At 39.0% G+C, this 18,470-nt stretch overlaps 1 protein-coding gene across 3 annotated transcripts in view; it reads left to right on the top strand.

Annotated features, from left to right (window-relative positions):
* The window catches only part of FREM1 (FRAS1 related extracellular matrix 1), a 176,472-nt gene that overhangs the window by 75,844 nt on the left and 82,158 nt on the right, over positions 1-18,470 (top strand). For all 3 annotated transcript variants that reach the window (XM_066368198.1, XM_066368196.1, XM_066368197.1), the window contains exons 11-16: positions 2,507-2,703; positions 3,809-3,899; positions 5,227-5,394; positions 8,813-9,021; positions 12,223-12,316; positions 15,719-15,971. In XM_066368198.1, coding sequence (XP_066224295.1) covers positions 2,507-2,703; positions 3,809-3,899; positions 5,227-5,394; positions 8,813-9,021; positions 12,223-12,316; positions 15,719-15,971 — 1,012 coding nt within the window. The remainder of the gene's footprint in view (positions 1-2,506; positions 2,704-3,808; positions 3,900-5,226; positions 5,395-8,812; positions 9,022-12,222; positions 12,317-15,718; positions 15,972-18,470) is intronic.

Genomic DNA, 18,470 nt, shown 5'->3' with positions numbered 1-18,470 from the left:
TAACCAAATTTCAGTAAAATGAGAACAGTTTATTTCTCTGTGGAGTTCATTAAAATAGGATTTTACTCATCCGCAGACACAAACACAGTAATTGTTTAAACATGCATAAATATGTAAAGACACTTCAACTTCGGTGATCATAAAGCATGTTGAAAAATGTTCCCACCAAGATTTACTACAGGGGTATAAAAAAGCATGCTTGTACATTCTTTTTACACAAAGAACACATTGGAGAATAAATTAGCATGGAAAATAGTCTCTTTGAAGGCACAATAACTATTGTTTCCTTATTAAATCCAGTTTTTCAATTAACTGGAGCCTCACTGATCCACACTGTGGCTGAGATGTCCCATAGAGAATTTCTGAACTTTGTAGATTAGTGAAAAACTATAATTGGAAAAAAAAATTGTGACACAGACTCCAGGAGACTGGAGAAATGACTGTCATTGTGTTCCTTTATTTTGATAACTGGCTTTAAGTTTTTAATTATTGAAATGCTTCATAATGGAGTAGTACATATGCTGTAGGCTTTTGTAAGAGTAATGAAGAATGGAGACAGGGAATTAATTTATTGAATACTTATTACCAAGTACTCACTGTGCTACTAGCTATCTTCTTTGATCCTGACAACACGTTACTATAATAGCCATTGTTTTTATTCCCAATGTGCAGAGAGAAAAACTGATCCTGAAGGGGTTGACTGATTAGCCCCAGGGAGCACAGCTCAGAGTGGCCAAGCTAAAGTTCCAGTATTTTTGTGTCATAGTAAAAGCTTAACCATGTTTTAGTTTCTTGTTCTGTTCTGTTAATTTTAAAAGGAATTCAGTTCATTTTCAAATTGTGTGTTGTGAGCACCATTATTGCAGATAAAATTGGCACTGCTGATCATTACATAAATGACAATACTGATTTTATTAAAATAAACTAAATTATTTTAAAATACATTTATTAAATTAAAATATTATTAAAATAAATCAAAACAAGAATAAGAATACCCACAATGCCAAGCAAATATACCATTGCAAGAGATAATAAGTAATTGCTTTCTCATAACCAGTTGTGGATTAGTGTAAGAAAATATGATGATAGAGCTGTTTGGCAAAGCCTCCTTGCACTCTGGTGGGATCCAGTCCTGTGGGTGTACTCCTTAAAATCACAAACAGGACATGTTGACTCATTGATGTTGTAAAGCTATAGAGATGAACATAATATTACTGAGCACCTATGTGTGAAATGTTTTCCTCTACATAATGCTATTTGATACTCATATAACAACTCTGTGAGCCTGTTGGCATTCTGCTTAATTTACATAAAATAAAATCAGCATACAAAAAAGTTGAGTGACTTGTCCAAGATCAGTAGCTACTAAGTGGTACACTCAGGCCTGCAATGGTCTGTCCACTGACAGATGCCATGCGGTTTATGCTGTACTGTGACCCTCCTCTTACGGAACTTTTAGTGTGGGAGAAACCGACATGTAAACTACTCACTAATAATGCAGGACAATAAAATAATAATGTTTGTCAAGTAAGGTTTCAAGAAGAGCTTTCAAAGGTAAGAAAAACTCAGGTTGCTGGAGAGAGAATTCCTGAGTGAAGAAACCACATGATTGAGAGCAGAGGACATGCTTGAAGAGTAGGGCCAGGCCCCTGCTGTGCAACTGGAGTGCTGAGCTAATGTCGAAAGGAGTCAAAGACAAAGTCGAAAAATAGAGGGTGTTAACTGTGGAGGATTATATGTATTTTTCCACAATAAATATGTAAAAAATAACTTTAAAAACTCCATAGTAATTGGCAAAAAAATAAGTCACTATAAAACTCAAAACCAAAACCAAACTCTAGAGGGTCTTAGATGCCATGCTGAGGAGTTTGAATAATTTTATCCTGCCTAGGTGGTGGGATAAGAGTTCTGAGGAATTCAATAACCTGATTTGACAGGTATTTTTAAAAAAGATTAACACTAGAGGTATGTAAGTCTAGATTAGCTATTGGAGGGCTAACAGAAAGCTGTTGCAATAATGTAAGGAAGAAATTATGAGAGCTGGAGGTAGGCCAGTAACAGTAGGAGCAACAGCTGGGGTGGGAGTGGGGTGTGGTCATGTGCAGGAATTTTATAAGTAGAAACTCTGGGAGGTGTGTTATACATATGTGGGTAGAGAAGAACGAGCCAAAAGTCATGTCAGGGTTTCTAGAGTCAATGACTGTAGAGAGAGGACAAAACAGCACAGGTTATTATTGGAAGGGAGATGTAAAAATATTCATTCTATAACACTTATGACTGCATTAACTATACTTGTGACAATTACATTCTTAAAATATAATATAAAATGGATAGAGAATGTTCCATTCTTGGCTCACACTCTTAATAGCTCCTGAATTATTTCAATGGAAATATAAATGACAGTTTTTGAAAATCATCAAAAATCAGTGTGACTAGGTGATGATGGGTGTTTTCTCTGGTATCTTTTTGGTACTTCATATTAATGGTGCAGATAATTTCTTTCCAGGTGGTGACAATTCATATCTCTCCAGTGGATGACCAGCTTCCAAAAGAGGCTCCTGGAGTTTCTCGGCATTTGGTTGTCAAGGAAACTGAGGTGGCCTACATAACTAAGAAACATCTACATTTCATAGATACAGAATCGTATGACAGAGAGCTGCTCTATACAATAACAACTCCTCCATTTTTCTCTTTAAGTCACAGGTATCTCTATGAAAGGTCATCACCTGGGCTATTATTAGTGAAGGGTTAAGTGCTAGGACTGGAGAGTTAAAAGTGTCAATCTATAGTGCTGTGGTTCAGTTGCTTTGTTGGCCAAACATGAACTTACATTCAATTCAGCATTTACTTTAATCTCAAACTTATACCTACCTTCAAAAGCTGTATTAATTGATAAGTGACCTGCATCTTGTAGTGTTTTCAGTTTAGTTGGATTAAAACACTTTTATTTATTTATTTTTTGTTTTGTTTTGTTTTTTTCATTTTTCTGAAGCTGGAAACAGGGAGAGACAGTCAGACAGACTCCCGCATGCGCCCGACCGGGATCCACCCGGCACGCCCACCAGGGGCGACGCTCTGCCCACCAGGGGGCGATGCTCTGCCCATCCTGGGCGTCGCTATGTTGCGACCAGAGCCACTCTAGCGCCTGAGGCAGAGGCCACAGAGCCATCCCCAGCGCCCGGGCCATCTTTGCTCCAATGGAGCCTTGGCTGCAGGAGGGGAAGAGAGAGACAGAGAGGAAAGCACGGCGGAGGGGTGGAGAAGCAAATGGGCGCTTCTCCTGTGTGCCCTGGCCGGGAATCGAACCCGGGTCCTCCGCACGCTAGGCCGACGCTCTACCGCTGAGCCAACTGGCCAGGGCTTAAAACACTTTTAATCCTCTTTTCTAGAAAGAATGCTTCTTATTTAATTTTTGTAAAATTTATTGAGTTTTTAAAACAGCATTTTTAGGTATTTCAGGCCACAAAATGGTCACAGTCTATGATCCCAATCCAGAAAATTGGCATGAGTACGCCTTAGGCTGGTATCATGTACATGATAGCAAGGAAACATTTTTTGGGATGAGAATAATGATTCTCTTTCATGATGTCAAGGCAGAAAATATTATAGATACTTTTTGTAGTAATGATGAAAAGGACATTGACAAGATTAAACTTAAGGCTACAACCCCCAATAGAAAGAGAATATGAAGATGAAATATTTTATTTCTTCCCATGATCTTTTAGTTCTAAAAAATTTGGTTGTAGGCTATTTGATTTAATTTTTATTATTTGGAGTGTGAGCTGATATGTTCAATATTTCTCTTTAGACACTTGGATGCTGGGAAATTATTTATGGTGGATAGTATACCAAAGCTAACCAAAAATCCTGCAGCCCTGGGCTTGACGTCATTCACTCAGGTAGGCTGCTATGCTAAAATGTTGAAAAACATGGGAATTTCCTCTGAGAAGTTATGCTCCAAGAACTGTCTTTGAGAATGATAATCTATGACAATTGTTAGAAGTACTTAATGTCTTTATTCTTTCTGCTTATACATTTACGTTAAGCATGCAACATTTATTTGACAACACTTGATTAAGCTGGATATGATTTCAAAATCTTGTAATTCAACACAGACTTTTGCATTATTTTGCCAGCAGGGATGTGACACATATGTTTTTATTCCACAAAATTCAGTTTATTTAATATTTTAACATATTAGTGTGCTAGAGCTGCCATAGCAAAGTACTATATACTGGATGGCTTAAAACAACTGAGGTTTATTGTCTCTCAGCTCAGAGGCTGAAAGTCTGAAGTCAGGGTGTTGACAGGACCATGCACTCTTTGAAACCATGTCGGGGAATCCTTCCTTTCCTCTTCCTAGCTTCTGGTGGTGGCTGGCTGGCAATCAGATGTGCCATGGCTTGCAGATGTATTGCTCCAAACTTTGCCTGTCACCCCACAGCCATCTTCTTTCTATTTGTCTTTCTTCTCTTATTATAAGTTTGCTAGTTCTGTTCAATTAAAGCCTCATCCTACTCCACTATGACCTCACCTTAACTTGACTACTTACATCTGCAACAACCCTATTCCCAAATAAAGTCACATGCTGAGGTACTAAGGGTTAGGTCTTCCGCATACCTTCCGGGGAACAACATTTAACCCAGAACATATACAACTTTCCAAAATGTTTATCAGTCTTCCCCACACTCCTGTGGACTCTACTCTGAAGGTCCCACAGGTCACAGTAACAGTGATGAGTGCTTAGACAACAGCTACACCTGTAGTTTGGGGCTAATTATGCCTCATCTCACTGTAGTTAGAGTATGTCAACCCCATGTGGTAAGTGTATTATTTTATCAGTTCACTTATTTTACAGATAATAAAAAAGAGGCAGCAAGTTTAAATACGCTGACCAATATCACACAGCTACGTAAACTAGTAGCACTTACACATGAGCCCTACTTAGGGCAAAGCCAAGTTAAAATTCAAGTTTCCAGTCTTTTATAGAATTGGCTGGCTTCAAGCACTTGATATATTTACTTAATTTCTTTGTCCTTTTTCCTCCCAGTTTTTATATAAGTTTTTTAGAAAAACTAGACCTTTTTGGAATCCTCCAGTTGATGATGGTGGCATTTACAATATTTCTTATCATTATTACCATGGTTCTCTCTGAGACCTGGATCTCTGAATGTCTCTTATCCTTGCCAGTTGGCACCCATGTGTTCATCTTGATTTGCTTTGCAGGATGCTGTGAACTATATGAAAGTGGCCTACATGCCACCATTGCAGGATATAGGCCCCCACCTTCGACACGTCCAGTTCACATTTTCCGTCAGTAACCAGCACGGCGGCACTGTGCACGGGATCTGCTTTAACATCACGGTCCTTCCAGTGGATAACCAAGCTCCAGAGGTATATGCAGGGTTTGACATGAAGGATGACAAGGAGGGAGGGCCTAAGGAAAGCAAGGAAAGACTTTAATAGTTAGTGGAAGTGCTAACTTGACTTTAGGCAACTTTAAAGAACCTTTCTATTTCCAGCCACAGTGTAGGAAAAAGCTTGGGGAGGGGAGTCCTTCACCTCCCGTGGGACTTTCTGTCTAAAAGGTGAGACTTTCCAGTTGCTGAATATGGCATTATTTTCAAAGCTGTATCAAAATCTCATTTCCTTTCCTTTCTGCTGAGTTTCACGTGTTGATCAAGGGAAGGGGATTAAATGATGGGCCTCTTAGCAACCAGAGGGCTTATCCACTCTCACCACAGGCCAGGTATGCTACTCATCTAAGGAAGCTTTTCATTTTCCAAAATGAATTAAGATGCTACCCAATCCCACCCCCCAGTATTCATGAAGTTCTCAAGCACGGGGTCTCTCATTAAAACTGAACTACAAAGGCGATGTCTCCTTGTGTATCTATCTTATCTGAAAGGCTGGGGTTCACTCTGAGAGTTTGTTCCATACCCTGCCTCCTCCCCATCAGAGTGCTATACTTAATTAATGTGGCTGTTCCTGGGCTCATTTCCCCCTTAAGAAATGGAAAGGCAAATTACTTGTCCATCCATTAGACACCTGAAGGGACTAGACCCTACACCTGTCTCATCCCCAAGGAAAGAGGTCACCTTCACAGCTAACTACCTGGAATATAGCCAGGAAACCACTGATGTCCCTTTCTCGTTCACTCCTCACTATCTCTACACCTGCCCAAGGTTGTGGGGCAGAGGGCTCACCCTAAGGGACCACGGGGCTTACCCAAGCCACAGAGATGGGGTTGGGTAAAAAACAACATTTTTGAATAATGAGTTGCCAAGTCTGGATTTCTGGCTTCTACTGAAAATTTGGAAGCTCTGGCAACACTGAGCGCACATGTCCCATAGCAACAGTTGGAAAAGGCGTGTTCTCTAGTCACCAGAGTCCCCACCTGACTCAGCACAGCCGTTTAAATTGCTGGCCTGACCCTTCAGGCCTGTGAGCTTGCAATTTTTGGCAGGAGATCAACCAGGGAACTCACACAAAATAATCTAACCTCTATTCTTTGCATCTTTCCCTATCAGAAACCAGATCACATTCCCGCAGAGAAAACAGTTTAGAGAAAGAATTAATTTGGATGTATTCATGCCATCCTGTGAGATAGAAGCCTGACATAACCTGGCATCTAAAGAAGCTAAAGCCTTTTTCTTGAATGATCTAAATAATAATAAAGAATAAGAATAAAAAAGAATAGAGGGGAGCTGTCTCAGGGTTGGCAGTCTCATAATTCCTACAGTCCAGAGGTGCTGTCCCTGAGACCTCTATACAGGCCCCCGGCAGCTGGGCCCTGGTGGGCAGGAGGGCAGAGCAGGGCTCCGGGGGGAGCTGCGACTTCTCTTTACTGACTTCCCTTTCCCTGCTTGTTCTTTTCGTATCCTCTTTACCAACTCTTTCCTTGGGAAGGGCCCGCTTTCTGGGAGCAGCAGCTGTTCTTTTTCTTTTAATTTATTTATTAAATTTAATGTAGTGACATTGATAAATCAGGGTACATATGTTGAGAGAAAACATCTCTAGATTATTTTGACATTTGATTGTGCTGTATACCCCTCCCCCAAAGTTAAATTGTCTTCTTTCACCTTCTATCTGGTTTTCTTTGTGCCCCTCCCCTCCCCCAACCCCTGTCTCCTCCTTCACCCCATCCCCCCTCCCCCCACTCCCCACCCCTGTTGCCATCACATTCTTGTTCATGTCTCTGAGTCTCATTTTTATGTCCCTTCTATGTATGGGTTCATATAGTTCTTAGTTTTTTTTTCTGATTTACTTATTTCACTCCATATAATGTTATCAAGGTCCATCCATGTTATTGTAAATGATCTGATGTCATCATTTCTTATGGCTGAGTAGTATTCCATTGTGTATATGTACCAAAGCTTTTTAATCCACTCGTCCTCTGATGGACACTTGGGCTGTTTCCAGATGCACCCCCATGTTTGTGGCAGCATTGTTCACAGCAGCAGCTGTTCTGAGGAAACTGGCTGCTTCCTGGGAAGGGCAGGGCACCCGCCCCAGATCCTCTGTGAGGGGCCCTCAGGGCCCACGACGGGGTTTCCCAGTGGTGTCTGCTTGCTCTGCTTCCGCTAGTAACGAACACTTGGGAAAATGCTCGGTTAAACAAACTTCACATTTTCTTACGGTATCATCGCCGAGCATTGAATATGTTTACGTGCTTTGTAAATCTCCAAGGTGAAGATATTGTATGTAACAATTTTCTAGACTTATTTAAATGTGCAACATTTCTTTACCAGCCTTTCTCACTTGCTTTTTTACTTAAAAATGAATTATTAGTCAGATAAGCAGTGAGTTTTTTTTATTATAAATATTATAAAAGTATTTTTATAGCTTCAATATTTAAGACTAATGTTTAAATAAATCTATTTTCTATGGAGTTTTCAAATTTTGATCTTCTGTTTCCATGGTACACTTCTAAAATACTATAACTCATGTTTTACTACTCCAATAAATTTCCCAAGTCTTTTAAAACATTTTTTTATTTAGAAATTTAGTGGGGTGCCATATATCAATAAGAGTACCTAGGTTTCAGGTGAACATCTCTATAGCATTTGAACTGTTGATTGTGTTGTTTGCCCATCACCCAAAGTCAAATCATTTTTCATCACCATATATTTGTCCCTCTTGACTCCTTTACCCCCACCCCGCTCTCCCTGGTAACCACTTCACTTTTATCTATGTTTATGAGTCTCATTTTTATATCCCATCTATGTGTGAAGTCATATAGTTCTTAGCTTTTTCTTATTTCACTTAGTATAATGTTCTCAAGGTCTGTTCATGTTGTCGTAAATGATAAACTATCATCATTCTTAATTTCCAAAGTTTTAAAGAGTTTTTAGGCTAAAAAAAAAAAAGATTGTCTTCTCTAGGGAAATTTGATATAGGGTTAGCTCACTTTGTAGATTAAGGTATAGATGTGTCGAGCAATGGTAGGTGTGGACATAATGATGAATGTTATTATTTTCTCATTTTAGTTCCAGTAAGAGTAACCAATTTGCTGCTTTTACTATACAGGGTCTAGGATAAATGAAATGTAGATACTTTCAGATTTATAGAACATAGATCTGCCTTGCTTCTTTGCATCTATCAATGCTTAGAATCAGAAACATTTAGTAAACGATATATTTCAGCTGAGCTGTTCGGTTATAAATTTGTTCCTTTCACCATAAATAATGTTTTTTGAAAAATTATTGAACATGTGACTTTGGTACTGGAATACTTTTATGATTTAATGAGCTCTTTCTTCTGGGATACTTCATAGAACAAGGCTTTAACTGGTTTTTTTCCTTCCTTCTAGATATTCACCAACCCTCTGAGAGTGGCTGAGGGAGGTAACGGCTTTATCAGCACAAAGCACGTTCTGGTTTCCGATGTGGATACCAAACTGGACAGCATCTGCCTTTCCTTGCGGACACTGCCTCAGCACGGCAGGGTGGAGCTGAATGGCCTTCCTCTAAGCACGGGGGGCACATTTTCTTGGGGAGACCTCTATGCCTTAAAAGTTAGGTTAGAATATTTCCTGTTTTTTTTCTTTCTTTACATGCTTTGGATCCCATCTAGGTCATTTGTGAGGCAGAGTAAAAGAAAGAAATTTGTCCAATTCATGCAGAAATACTAACATGACACTTAATACTTTCGAGGGTCCGTTGAAAATTAGAAATGACAAAGTTTTAAATTTCCTCCAGATATTTTCTTTCCCTCTGGCTTGCTGCACCAATGGGAATGACTTTATGGATAATTTAAACAGCAAAAATTCATTACCATGAATTTTAAATTTGCTGAAACTGCACATATCACAAAAGATAACAATCAAACTAAATGAATATAGACTGAAATCATCTGTAAGGCTAATCTGTGTAATTGAACTTGGCATTAAGAAAAGCTAATTTCATAAACCTGAAAACCCTGGGATAGAAGTCTGTTGATCAATGTCTTTAGTGTATATTTTATTATATTCTACTGGGAAGGGGCTTTGCAGGCAAAAAAATAGGGCAGGCTGGATAGATAGGGTGTGGAGTAGGACTTGACTCTTGACAGTCAGGGATAGAACAATCTCTGTGTCATGGTCCTACAGTATTTTTTCTTATCTTGAACCTACTCTTTCATGGTTCTTAAGCAACTTTTCTACAAAATCTAGTAAAAAAAATGCCTTCTCTGTAAAGCAATGCAAGCTATTTAAAAGCAATGATGGGGTAGAACAACACACTGGTTAATTTCTCACAAGTTCAAGTAATAGATAGGAATTTTGGCCTTTCTTATCAAGTATAGTAGAAGGTATTAGACAGTCAATGCTTAATTTCAAACTTGAAAATTGACTAGGAACTAGGATTTGTATACAGGAGATCTTTTTGATGTGACACTTTAGTTACATTGTTTATTTACAGTCTTCAATATGTTGTCTCTTTTCACTATTCTTCTCATTAAAATTTCCTTTTCTTCTCTTTTGAGATCTCAGCTTTTAGCTATATGTTAGAGAGCTGTTTAAGTAATTCTTACTAGGATATGAATTATGGATAGAAAAATAAAGCACCAATATTTGCCAGCATGGGTAGTTGAAGCATTCTTCTTGAGACTTATAATTATATTTTTAAATTTAATCTTCACATCAGGTAAACCTGACAAGGTAGATGGTTGTATTCTCATATTATATATAGTTGAAACTAAGATACAAAGAGGTTGAGGTTATTTACCTAATATTGGAGGATTCTGGTTTTAAAATAAGTTCTGTTTGACTCCACAACAGTGCTTTTGGATGTGTACTCCTAGACCCACTTGGCCTTTTTAGAAGTTTTAGCGCGGTAAGATAGCATTAGCACATTCTCTCATATCAATCTAATTTTGATGAAAATATCAGGGAGTGTGATGAAATCAAGTATAGGAAGCAGCTTGTGAGAGGAATACTGGGGCTGGGAGGCAGACCTTCTCCATTGTTGGAGTAGAATCCCAAGCCTGAGTGCCTAGCCAGAGTACGGGGAGAATAGTCCTGAGTAAAATGCCTTTATTTAGCCTTGGAATTTTTCATATGTAACTGTTATGTATATGTTCAATATACTATACTATTTTTATTTGTTTATTTTTAATGTTTATTATATTGATTTTAGAGAGGGGGGGGAGGGAGAGAAGGAGAGAGAGACAGGAACCTCAATCTACTCTTGTATGTGCCCTGACCAAGGATTGAACTAGCAACCTCTGCGCTTCGGGATGATGCTCTAGTCAACTGAGCTATCCAGCCAGGGCTAGTACACAATTTTTTTTTTAATTTTTCTGAAGTTAGAAGCAGGGAAGCAGTCAGACTCCTGCATGCATCCAACCGGGATCCACCCAACATGACCACCAGGGGGTGATGCTCCGCTGTGGCCAGAGATATTCTAGCGCCTGAGGTGGAGGCCATGGAGCCATCCTCAGCATCAGGGCCAGCTTTGCTCCAATGGAGCCTCGGCAGTGGGAGGGGGAGAGAGAGACAGAGAGAAAGGAGAAGGGGAGGGGTGGAGAAGCAGATGGGTGCTTCTCCTCTGTTCCCTGGCAGGGAATCAAACCCAGGACTTCCATACTCTGGGCTGACGCTCTACTGCTGAGCCAACTGGCCAGGGCCTAGTATACTATTTTTAATGCAACTTTTTTTTCTGTTTATTTTTTTTAACCAACTTTATTGAGATATAATTTACATGTCATGCATACACAATTTACTCATTTAAACTATACAAATTAGTGGCTTTTCATATAATCATAGATTTGGGCAACTCTTACTATAAGTAATTTTGAAATGTTTTTATTACCCCCTGAAAATAGTTCTGTACCCTTTATCTGTTACCTGCCCCATCCTTCTTTCTCTTCCAGCCCTACACAACCACTAACCTACTTTCTATCTCTGTAGATTTTCCCGTTCTGGGCATTTCATATACATAGTATCATACAATGTGTGGTACTTTGTTACTGGCTTCTAATGGAACTTCTAATTTAATTTCTTAAGTCTTATTTCCTTTTCTAAGTATCTTAAACAGATCATTGAAAACTGAACATGTGGCACAATGCAATAGCTGTTTAGGACTTACTGTGTCTTACTATAGTGGGCTGGGGAGTAAATATAAGTCTAGGATTATATCATTTCTTTAAGAAACTCAATTGAGAATTAAAAGAAAATGAAGCCAAGGCTAGACCAAGAGAGAATATTTTTTTAAGTCTGAAATTTTTATAGATTGAGAGGAAGAAAACTAGTAAACAGAAAAGGGAAAATGGCAGGAGAGAGGCAATAAATAACTCATAGGTATGTTTCAGAGAAGAGCTGAACAGATCCAGAGTCCAGGCAGAAAGATTAGCCTGGAAAGTGGGTGAGGAGGGAGGTCCCCACACACAGTGCCCGCCTTCACCTGTCCACTGCTCAGTCTCAGTCTCCCCCGCACCAGCCAGTGTTTTCTGTAAGAACACAGCTGCACAAACAGGTTTCCATTGTCATCGTGGCAAGCTAAAGGGTTGCTTTTTGATTTGGGGAGAAATTATGGATGCATACAACACATTTTTCCAGGGTGGAGCAATTTTATATTCAAGGATACTTAAGTAGTTAAATATATGTGACTTCATAAATATGCTGCATCTTTAAATATTTATTTATTGAACATATGGCCAAAGCTATGGAAGAGCTCTTGTGTCAGGCATTTGTGTACTCTCATAGTGGCCTTGAGAGGTTAGTGACAAATGTCATCCCCACAGGTATCAGCATGACGGATCTGAGGTACTTCAGGATGACATACTCTTGGAGGTCACAGATGGCACCAATTCAGTAGAATTTATTCTACACGTGGAGGTGAGTAGAAAGTTTTCTCCCTGGTTCATACAGAAATAGAGCATCTGGTTTGAAAGCCTCTCAGATTCCCTAATAGAATTAAAAACACACAGACTCCAAAGAAGAGATGCCTGCTTACATCTTTGACTCTCAGGACAGGTAATAGAGAGCGAAGTTGTACTGGTGAGACGGGCACACTGCTCCTCTCTTCAATCCATTTAAAGATAGAACTGCTCTGACCACAGATTCATGTACAAAACTCTGAAAGCATCTGGGTTTATGTATACATGATTTCCTATATTTTTGAGCTATATACCACTCAACCTATAGCCAGGCAGGTTAGATGAGTATCCCTAGGGTTTTCTCTGTGGTGTGGAAGAAGCTCTCTCTGTTTTTGTGTGGTGTCCCTTTGTGAATTGGCCCTAATGTATGTTTGAAATGTGTATTTTCCCTTTTGACAAATGAAGAAAAATTTGCACATAAAGGTTGAGTACATGCCCAAAGGCTTGAAGAGAACCCCCAAGTTTTGCTGTTGAGTGACCACCCAAGTCCATAAGCATAACTGATAGGAGTTGCGGGCATTTATAGTTAGTGACAAAGGAAGGTCTTCAGAAAGACTCGTCATGCTGCTGGAAGAGCCACTAATTATTCTTACTGTGCTAAATTCTACTTCTGTTTGTATTTTGTCAGATTTTTGTGATATGAAATTATTATTTGTGATAATAATAACATGTTTGTAAGATATTTTACAGTTAATAATTAATTAAAAAATATCACATCCATCTAGTGTTTTAAGAAGTAGACAGGGGAGGAATTATCCCCATTTTATAGTGAAAGGAATGTGGGCTCAAGAGGGTTCACTGAGTTGCCCCAAGTCCTTGTCTTGGTTGTGTAGCCCTGGGCTGGCAACTACAGTTTCCGGTGCATAGGCCAGTGCTGCTTCCTCCTCACCACTGCCACAATGGTAAGTTACCAGGTGATAATGATCATGCTTATAGCACTGTCTGAGTGCTTACCCGTGGCAGTCACAGTGCAGAGCCCTTTCCTTCCATTTCCCCACTTCATCCTCATGACAACCTGAGGTCTAGATAAGAGCAGTATGTTATTTCAGCTTCAATAAGAAAAATTGTTTTTCATTGGCAGACTTTTATCTAGAAAGAAGCTTTCCTGGTTACATTTTTTCCTGAAAAGCAAGTCTTAGGGGGAAAAATAACTAAGCCTACCTGTCTTCTATCAATGACTATCTTCTTATTAATAACAATCAGTAGTGCATTCAGAAAAAAGAATGTGTTTGTTTCTTTTAAAAAAAATTACTACTTTTTGGGTGAGAGGAGGGAAGATAGTGAGGCATACTCCTGCATGCGCACCAACCAGGATCCACCTGACAACCCTATTTAAGGCCAATGCTTGAGTACCAAGCTATTTATAGTGCCTGAGGCTGATGCACTCCAACGGTGCTATCCTTAGCACCTGGGGCTGACACTTGAACCACTTGAGCTGCTGGCTGTGGGTGGGAAAGAGGGAGAGAAGGGGGAGAAGTAAGAGGAGGAGAAGCTGATGGCCACTTCTTCTATGTGCCCTGACTGGAAATCAAACCCAGGACGTCCATATGTTGGGCCAGTGCTCAATCCACTGAGCCACCGGCCAGGGCCATGTTTGTTCCTTTTTAGACAAAGCAGTATGACCTTTGAAAGCCAATCAGAGGTACAAGCCATTTTTGGACAATTATGTGTGATTGTTTTTTATCTAGGAGGAATGTTTTAATTTTATTGCTTTTGGCTTTTATTATTCATTTGAAGCTGAGGCTATTTTTGTGAACTGCTACAAGATGGTGATCATGAATATATTGGTGGGATTCATTGATCGAGTGAAGAACAATAATAAGGAGGGTTTTAGATGAATCCATTCAGAGAACTTGAATAAAGATATTGTTTCCTAATATGCCAATAGAAAATAGAATGTTGTATATATATTTTTTACCTTTGATTAAATAAATAAGCCTGGGTTTCTATAACCCTCTGTCTCTATCTACTTAAGCAAAGTGTCAACATAATTTTATGTATATTTATTGTAGAGTTTAAAACTGTTTAAATAGCAGGGCATATATACATGTTTATATTAATTTATTCCATAATATTTAATTAGTGTTACCTATGTTCCAGGTCCTATGCTAGATGCTTGGGTTATGATGGTGAGCAAGACAAATAAAGCTTACAGGCAAGGGATAAAGGCAGGCATTGAATGGATTATCATTGAAATAGTTAATTAAATAAAATCAGTATGTGTCCCACAAATAAATGGGGTTCTAAAAGAGAGTAAATAGTAGAATTTCTTAAATGGGTCAGAGGTGTCAAGGGAGTTTTCCCTTTGGAATCCACATGTAACCTGGAGGAAGGGGTAGCCAAGCAAAGGGCCGGGAGCAGAGCATACCAGGCCATGGTGTGTGTGAGGAATGCAGTGTTTTGGGGTAAAAATGGGATGGGTCAGCAAAGACACCCCATAGCATGAAACGAGGCCAAAGACATCCTAGCAGAAGTACTGGGAAGCCATTGAAGGTTCCCCACAGGGCACTGACTTGACAGAAGCCAAATTTTAACAGATCCTTTTGGCTGAAGCATGGGGGAGAGAAATATAGAGTTGAGAGTATTCACAGACTGGACTTGAAAAATAAGCTTGTAGCATACACCAAAATGCTATTGTGAACTCAGAGGGGGAATGTCCTTCATTCCCATACGTTTTTAAATCTTTCCATCATCTTTTTAAATTCCAAGAGTCAGTGTGAGCCATGTTGCTTTTCTTTCCCTTCTACTTGAGCTTTATTTTCATGACAGTGAAAGAAAAATGTTATGTCAAGTTGAAACCTGGCATTGATTTGATAGTTATGGAGTTTCAGATTTAACTCAAGATGTTTGAAATGCAGCTGCTGCTCATTGTAAGTCCAAAGAAACTTCCTGGGTGGCAGGAAGTTGAGGGTAGAAGAAAGCTTTGTAATCACCAAGTAATTTGAAATATAAATAACTTTGATGTGGTGAATGTAAATGCATCAGACGACAAGGACCAGCTTTCCTCTAGAATATGTGTGAATTTAATGAAGGAGGATAGGGGCTTTTGGTGAAGGATGCTTTATATTACATTTATATTTTGTCTGCCTAGATACAAATGGGAAATTTGAGTCCCAAAACATAACTGTACTCTCCAATTCCTACCTAAAATGTTTCTCATATGGGTCATTTCTTGCAAGATGGTTCATAAGGGGACATTTAAAAGATACAAACAACTTGGCCAAATTCCATGGCTATTGTTTCATGTGTCTGAAAGATTGAAAATGCCTGTCATTCCAACTATGAGCTATGGGTGACCAGTTGGGCAATTTGTCATTGCATTTTTTCCCCTTGAACACATGCATTTTTTTTTCCTACTTAGGTATTCCCTATAAATGATGAGCTACCAATCCTAAAGCCTGACCTCAACCCCCGAATGCATTGCTCAGAGGGTGGTGAGGTGGCCATCACCTCTGAATACATTTTTGCTACTGATGCGGACAGTGATGACTTGAAACTGATGTTTATGATTTCTCAAGAACCTCAGCATGGGCTGGTGAGGAAAGCTGGAGTCACCGTGGGTCAGTTCTCTCAGGGAGATGTTATCTCAGGGGCTGTGACATACAAACACACAGGTAAGTGACAGCATTGTGACTAGTTTGAGTGAGGGAATATAAGGAGCACAACAGAGTTTTAACCCCACTCTTTACAATGGGCTCCAATCTAACAGTCTCTAAGCTTGGTTCCATTAAAAGAGAAGCAACAGCAACCTGTATCCCATTTTTCAAGTAGGTTCCCTATACTTAGAAGTATTTCTGATCTCAGTAAAATAGAATGAATTTCAGAGTAGAGAAAGAGCAAGTGTTATCATTGCTCTGTTTATGCTGCTTGGACATAGACCTTCAGTTCATTCTGAGGTTATCACCCCATTTTGGTCAGTTGAACAATGACTTTATTTAACCATAATAGCTTCTGGGTTCATAAATCATAACATTTCAGCAGTTAACTGAAGTAAACTGCCTAAAATAATTATTAATTTTTAAAAGTTTACTGATCACTGTCTAGCTCCTAAGAAGTAACCAGCCTGCCTTTTAAGTTTCTGAAAAGCAAAGATGATGTCTTAGGCTTTGAGTAACTTGTCTACAGCACACAACAGTGGTGGACACAGACTGGAGATTCAGTCAATGCTTGTTTATTAGCATTGTGCTTACATTCTGGCATTACATTATGTTGTTACCCAGGTGGGATGTGTTCCCCCTGTGAAATATTCAAATAAGTAAAATATTAATTCACCATCTGATACCTGCAAGGCACAGTACTAGGCACTGTGGGCTGCACAGGAGTATAATCCAGACCTAGTTGTGAAGGACTTTCATTAAATGGACTGACAAACCGATTCTCATGCTAAAAGGACAGTGTATACATCTACACATCACCACTCCTTATACATCTTCTGAATCTAGATTGGGGGCAGTTCCTCAGTAATGACACTATATACTTTTCCTAACTACCTTTTATTGCACTTTATTACAATTTCATGTTTACTGATCTATATGCCTCTCTAGCCTATAACTTCCGTGGAGGGAGTATGATTGGCTGTGTAGGCCGAGTGAGTGGTCGTGGAAATAAGAGGTATCAGAATTCAAATCAATTTCTTATTTGAAGAGATTTATAGAAAAAAATACAAGCACTGAAGGTGGGTAAGGGAACTCAAGGTAGTAGGATTGGGATAGCTAAGAATTAATTTAGAAATGGGAGGAAAACATTTGGAAATATTTTTATATGTACTTTGGCAAACAATGATTAATTTGGACACCAATTAGTATGGCTCATTTTAATCACTCCCTGACTTTTTTTATTTAAATAGTATCTTCTTATCTTTGTATCTGTGTTTAGACTTATTCAGTTATTTCCTTGTCTTGGGGAGCATTATCCATGTGCTTGAGATCTTTCACTGTCTCTCAGAAGTACCCAAGTAGGGCCTGACCTGTGGTGGCACAGTGGATAAAGTGTCGACCTGGAAATGCTGAGGTCACCGGTTCGAAACCCTGGGCTTGCCTGGTCAAGGCACATATGGGAGTTGATGCTTCCAGCTCCTCCCCCCTTCTCTCTCTCTGTCTTTCCTCTCTCTCTCTTTCTCTGTCTCTCCCTCTCCTCTCTAAAATGAGTTAAAAAAAAAAAAAGAAGTACCTAAGTAGGTCCTTCTTATTTCATTTCCCCAGTAGATCTTAAATAACAGGCAGAAAGGGATCCAAGGACCAATGGTTGTTGTTTGTTACATAATTTTACCATCTTGGGCAGCTTGTGCAGCATAGATAAATTAGGGTGAGTTGAATAATTCTTCTCTTCCAGGTGCTAAAGAACAGGTATATATAATTATAAATCTTTTCTAGTGTGACAACCATGTTAGAGAATGTTAACTAGTTTTTTTCCATAAGACTTAGTAAGATATTGGGGCAAATTATTTCAAATAAATTTTTTCTATGTTATGTTTAGTTAGCAGAAATACCGTATTCAAAAGATTTCTGTTTTTTACTGTTACGTTTTCTTATAGCGTTCACTCAATTACTCACATGGTAGTTATTTAGCACTGTACTGAGATTTGTATGATTAAGAGTTTTAAGTATATATGGCAAAGAAAACTATCAACAAGAAGAAAAGACAACTCACTGGATAGGAGAACACATTTACTGATACATCTGATAAGGGCTGAATATCCAAAATTTATAAGGAACTCATAAAACCCAACCCCCCCCCAAAAAAAAAAAACAAAAAAACAAAACCAACCCCAAATAACTAAAAAATTTGCAAAAACCTGAAGAATAATAGTCACTTCTTCAAAAAGGGCATACACATGGCCAATGGACTGATGGAAAGATGCTCAACATCACTAATAATTGGAGAAATGCAACTTAAAACCACAGTGAGATACCGCCTCATACCTTTCAGAAGGGCTATCATTACAAATCCACAAACATGTGTTGGAAAGGTGAGGAGCAAAGAACCCTTGTGCACTGTTGGTGGGAATGCAGATTGGTGCAGCCACTATGGAAAACAGTATGGAGTTAGCTGTTTGGAACAGTTAGCTGTTCCAAAAATGAAAAATGGAACTGCCTTATGTCCCAGCAATTCCA

This window comes from Saccopteryx leptura, chromosome 2, assembly GCF_036850995.1.
Source record: "Saccopteryx leptura isolate mSacLep1 chromosome 2, mSacLep1_pri_phased_curated, whole genome shotgun sequence".
NCBI classification, from domain to species: Eukaryota; Metazoa; Chordata; class Mammalia; order Chiroptera; family Emballonuridae; genus Saccopteryx; species Saccopteryx leptura.
The sequence above is the reverse complement of the archived record's forward strand: the minus strand, read 5'-3'. Positions and strand labels throughout refer to the sequence as shown.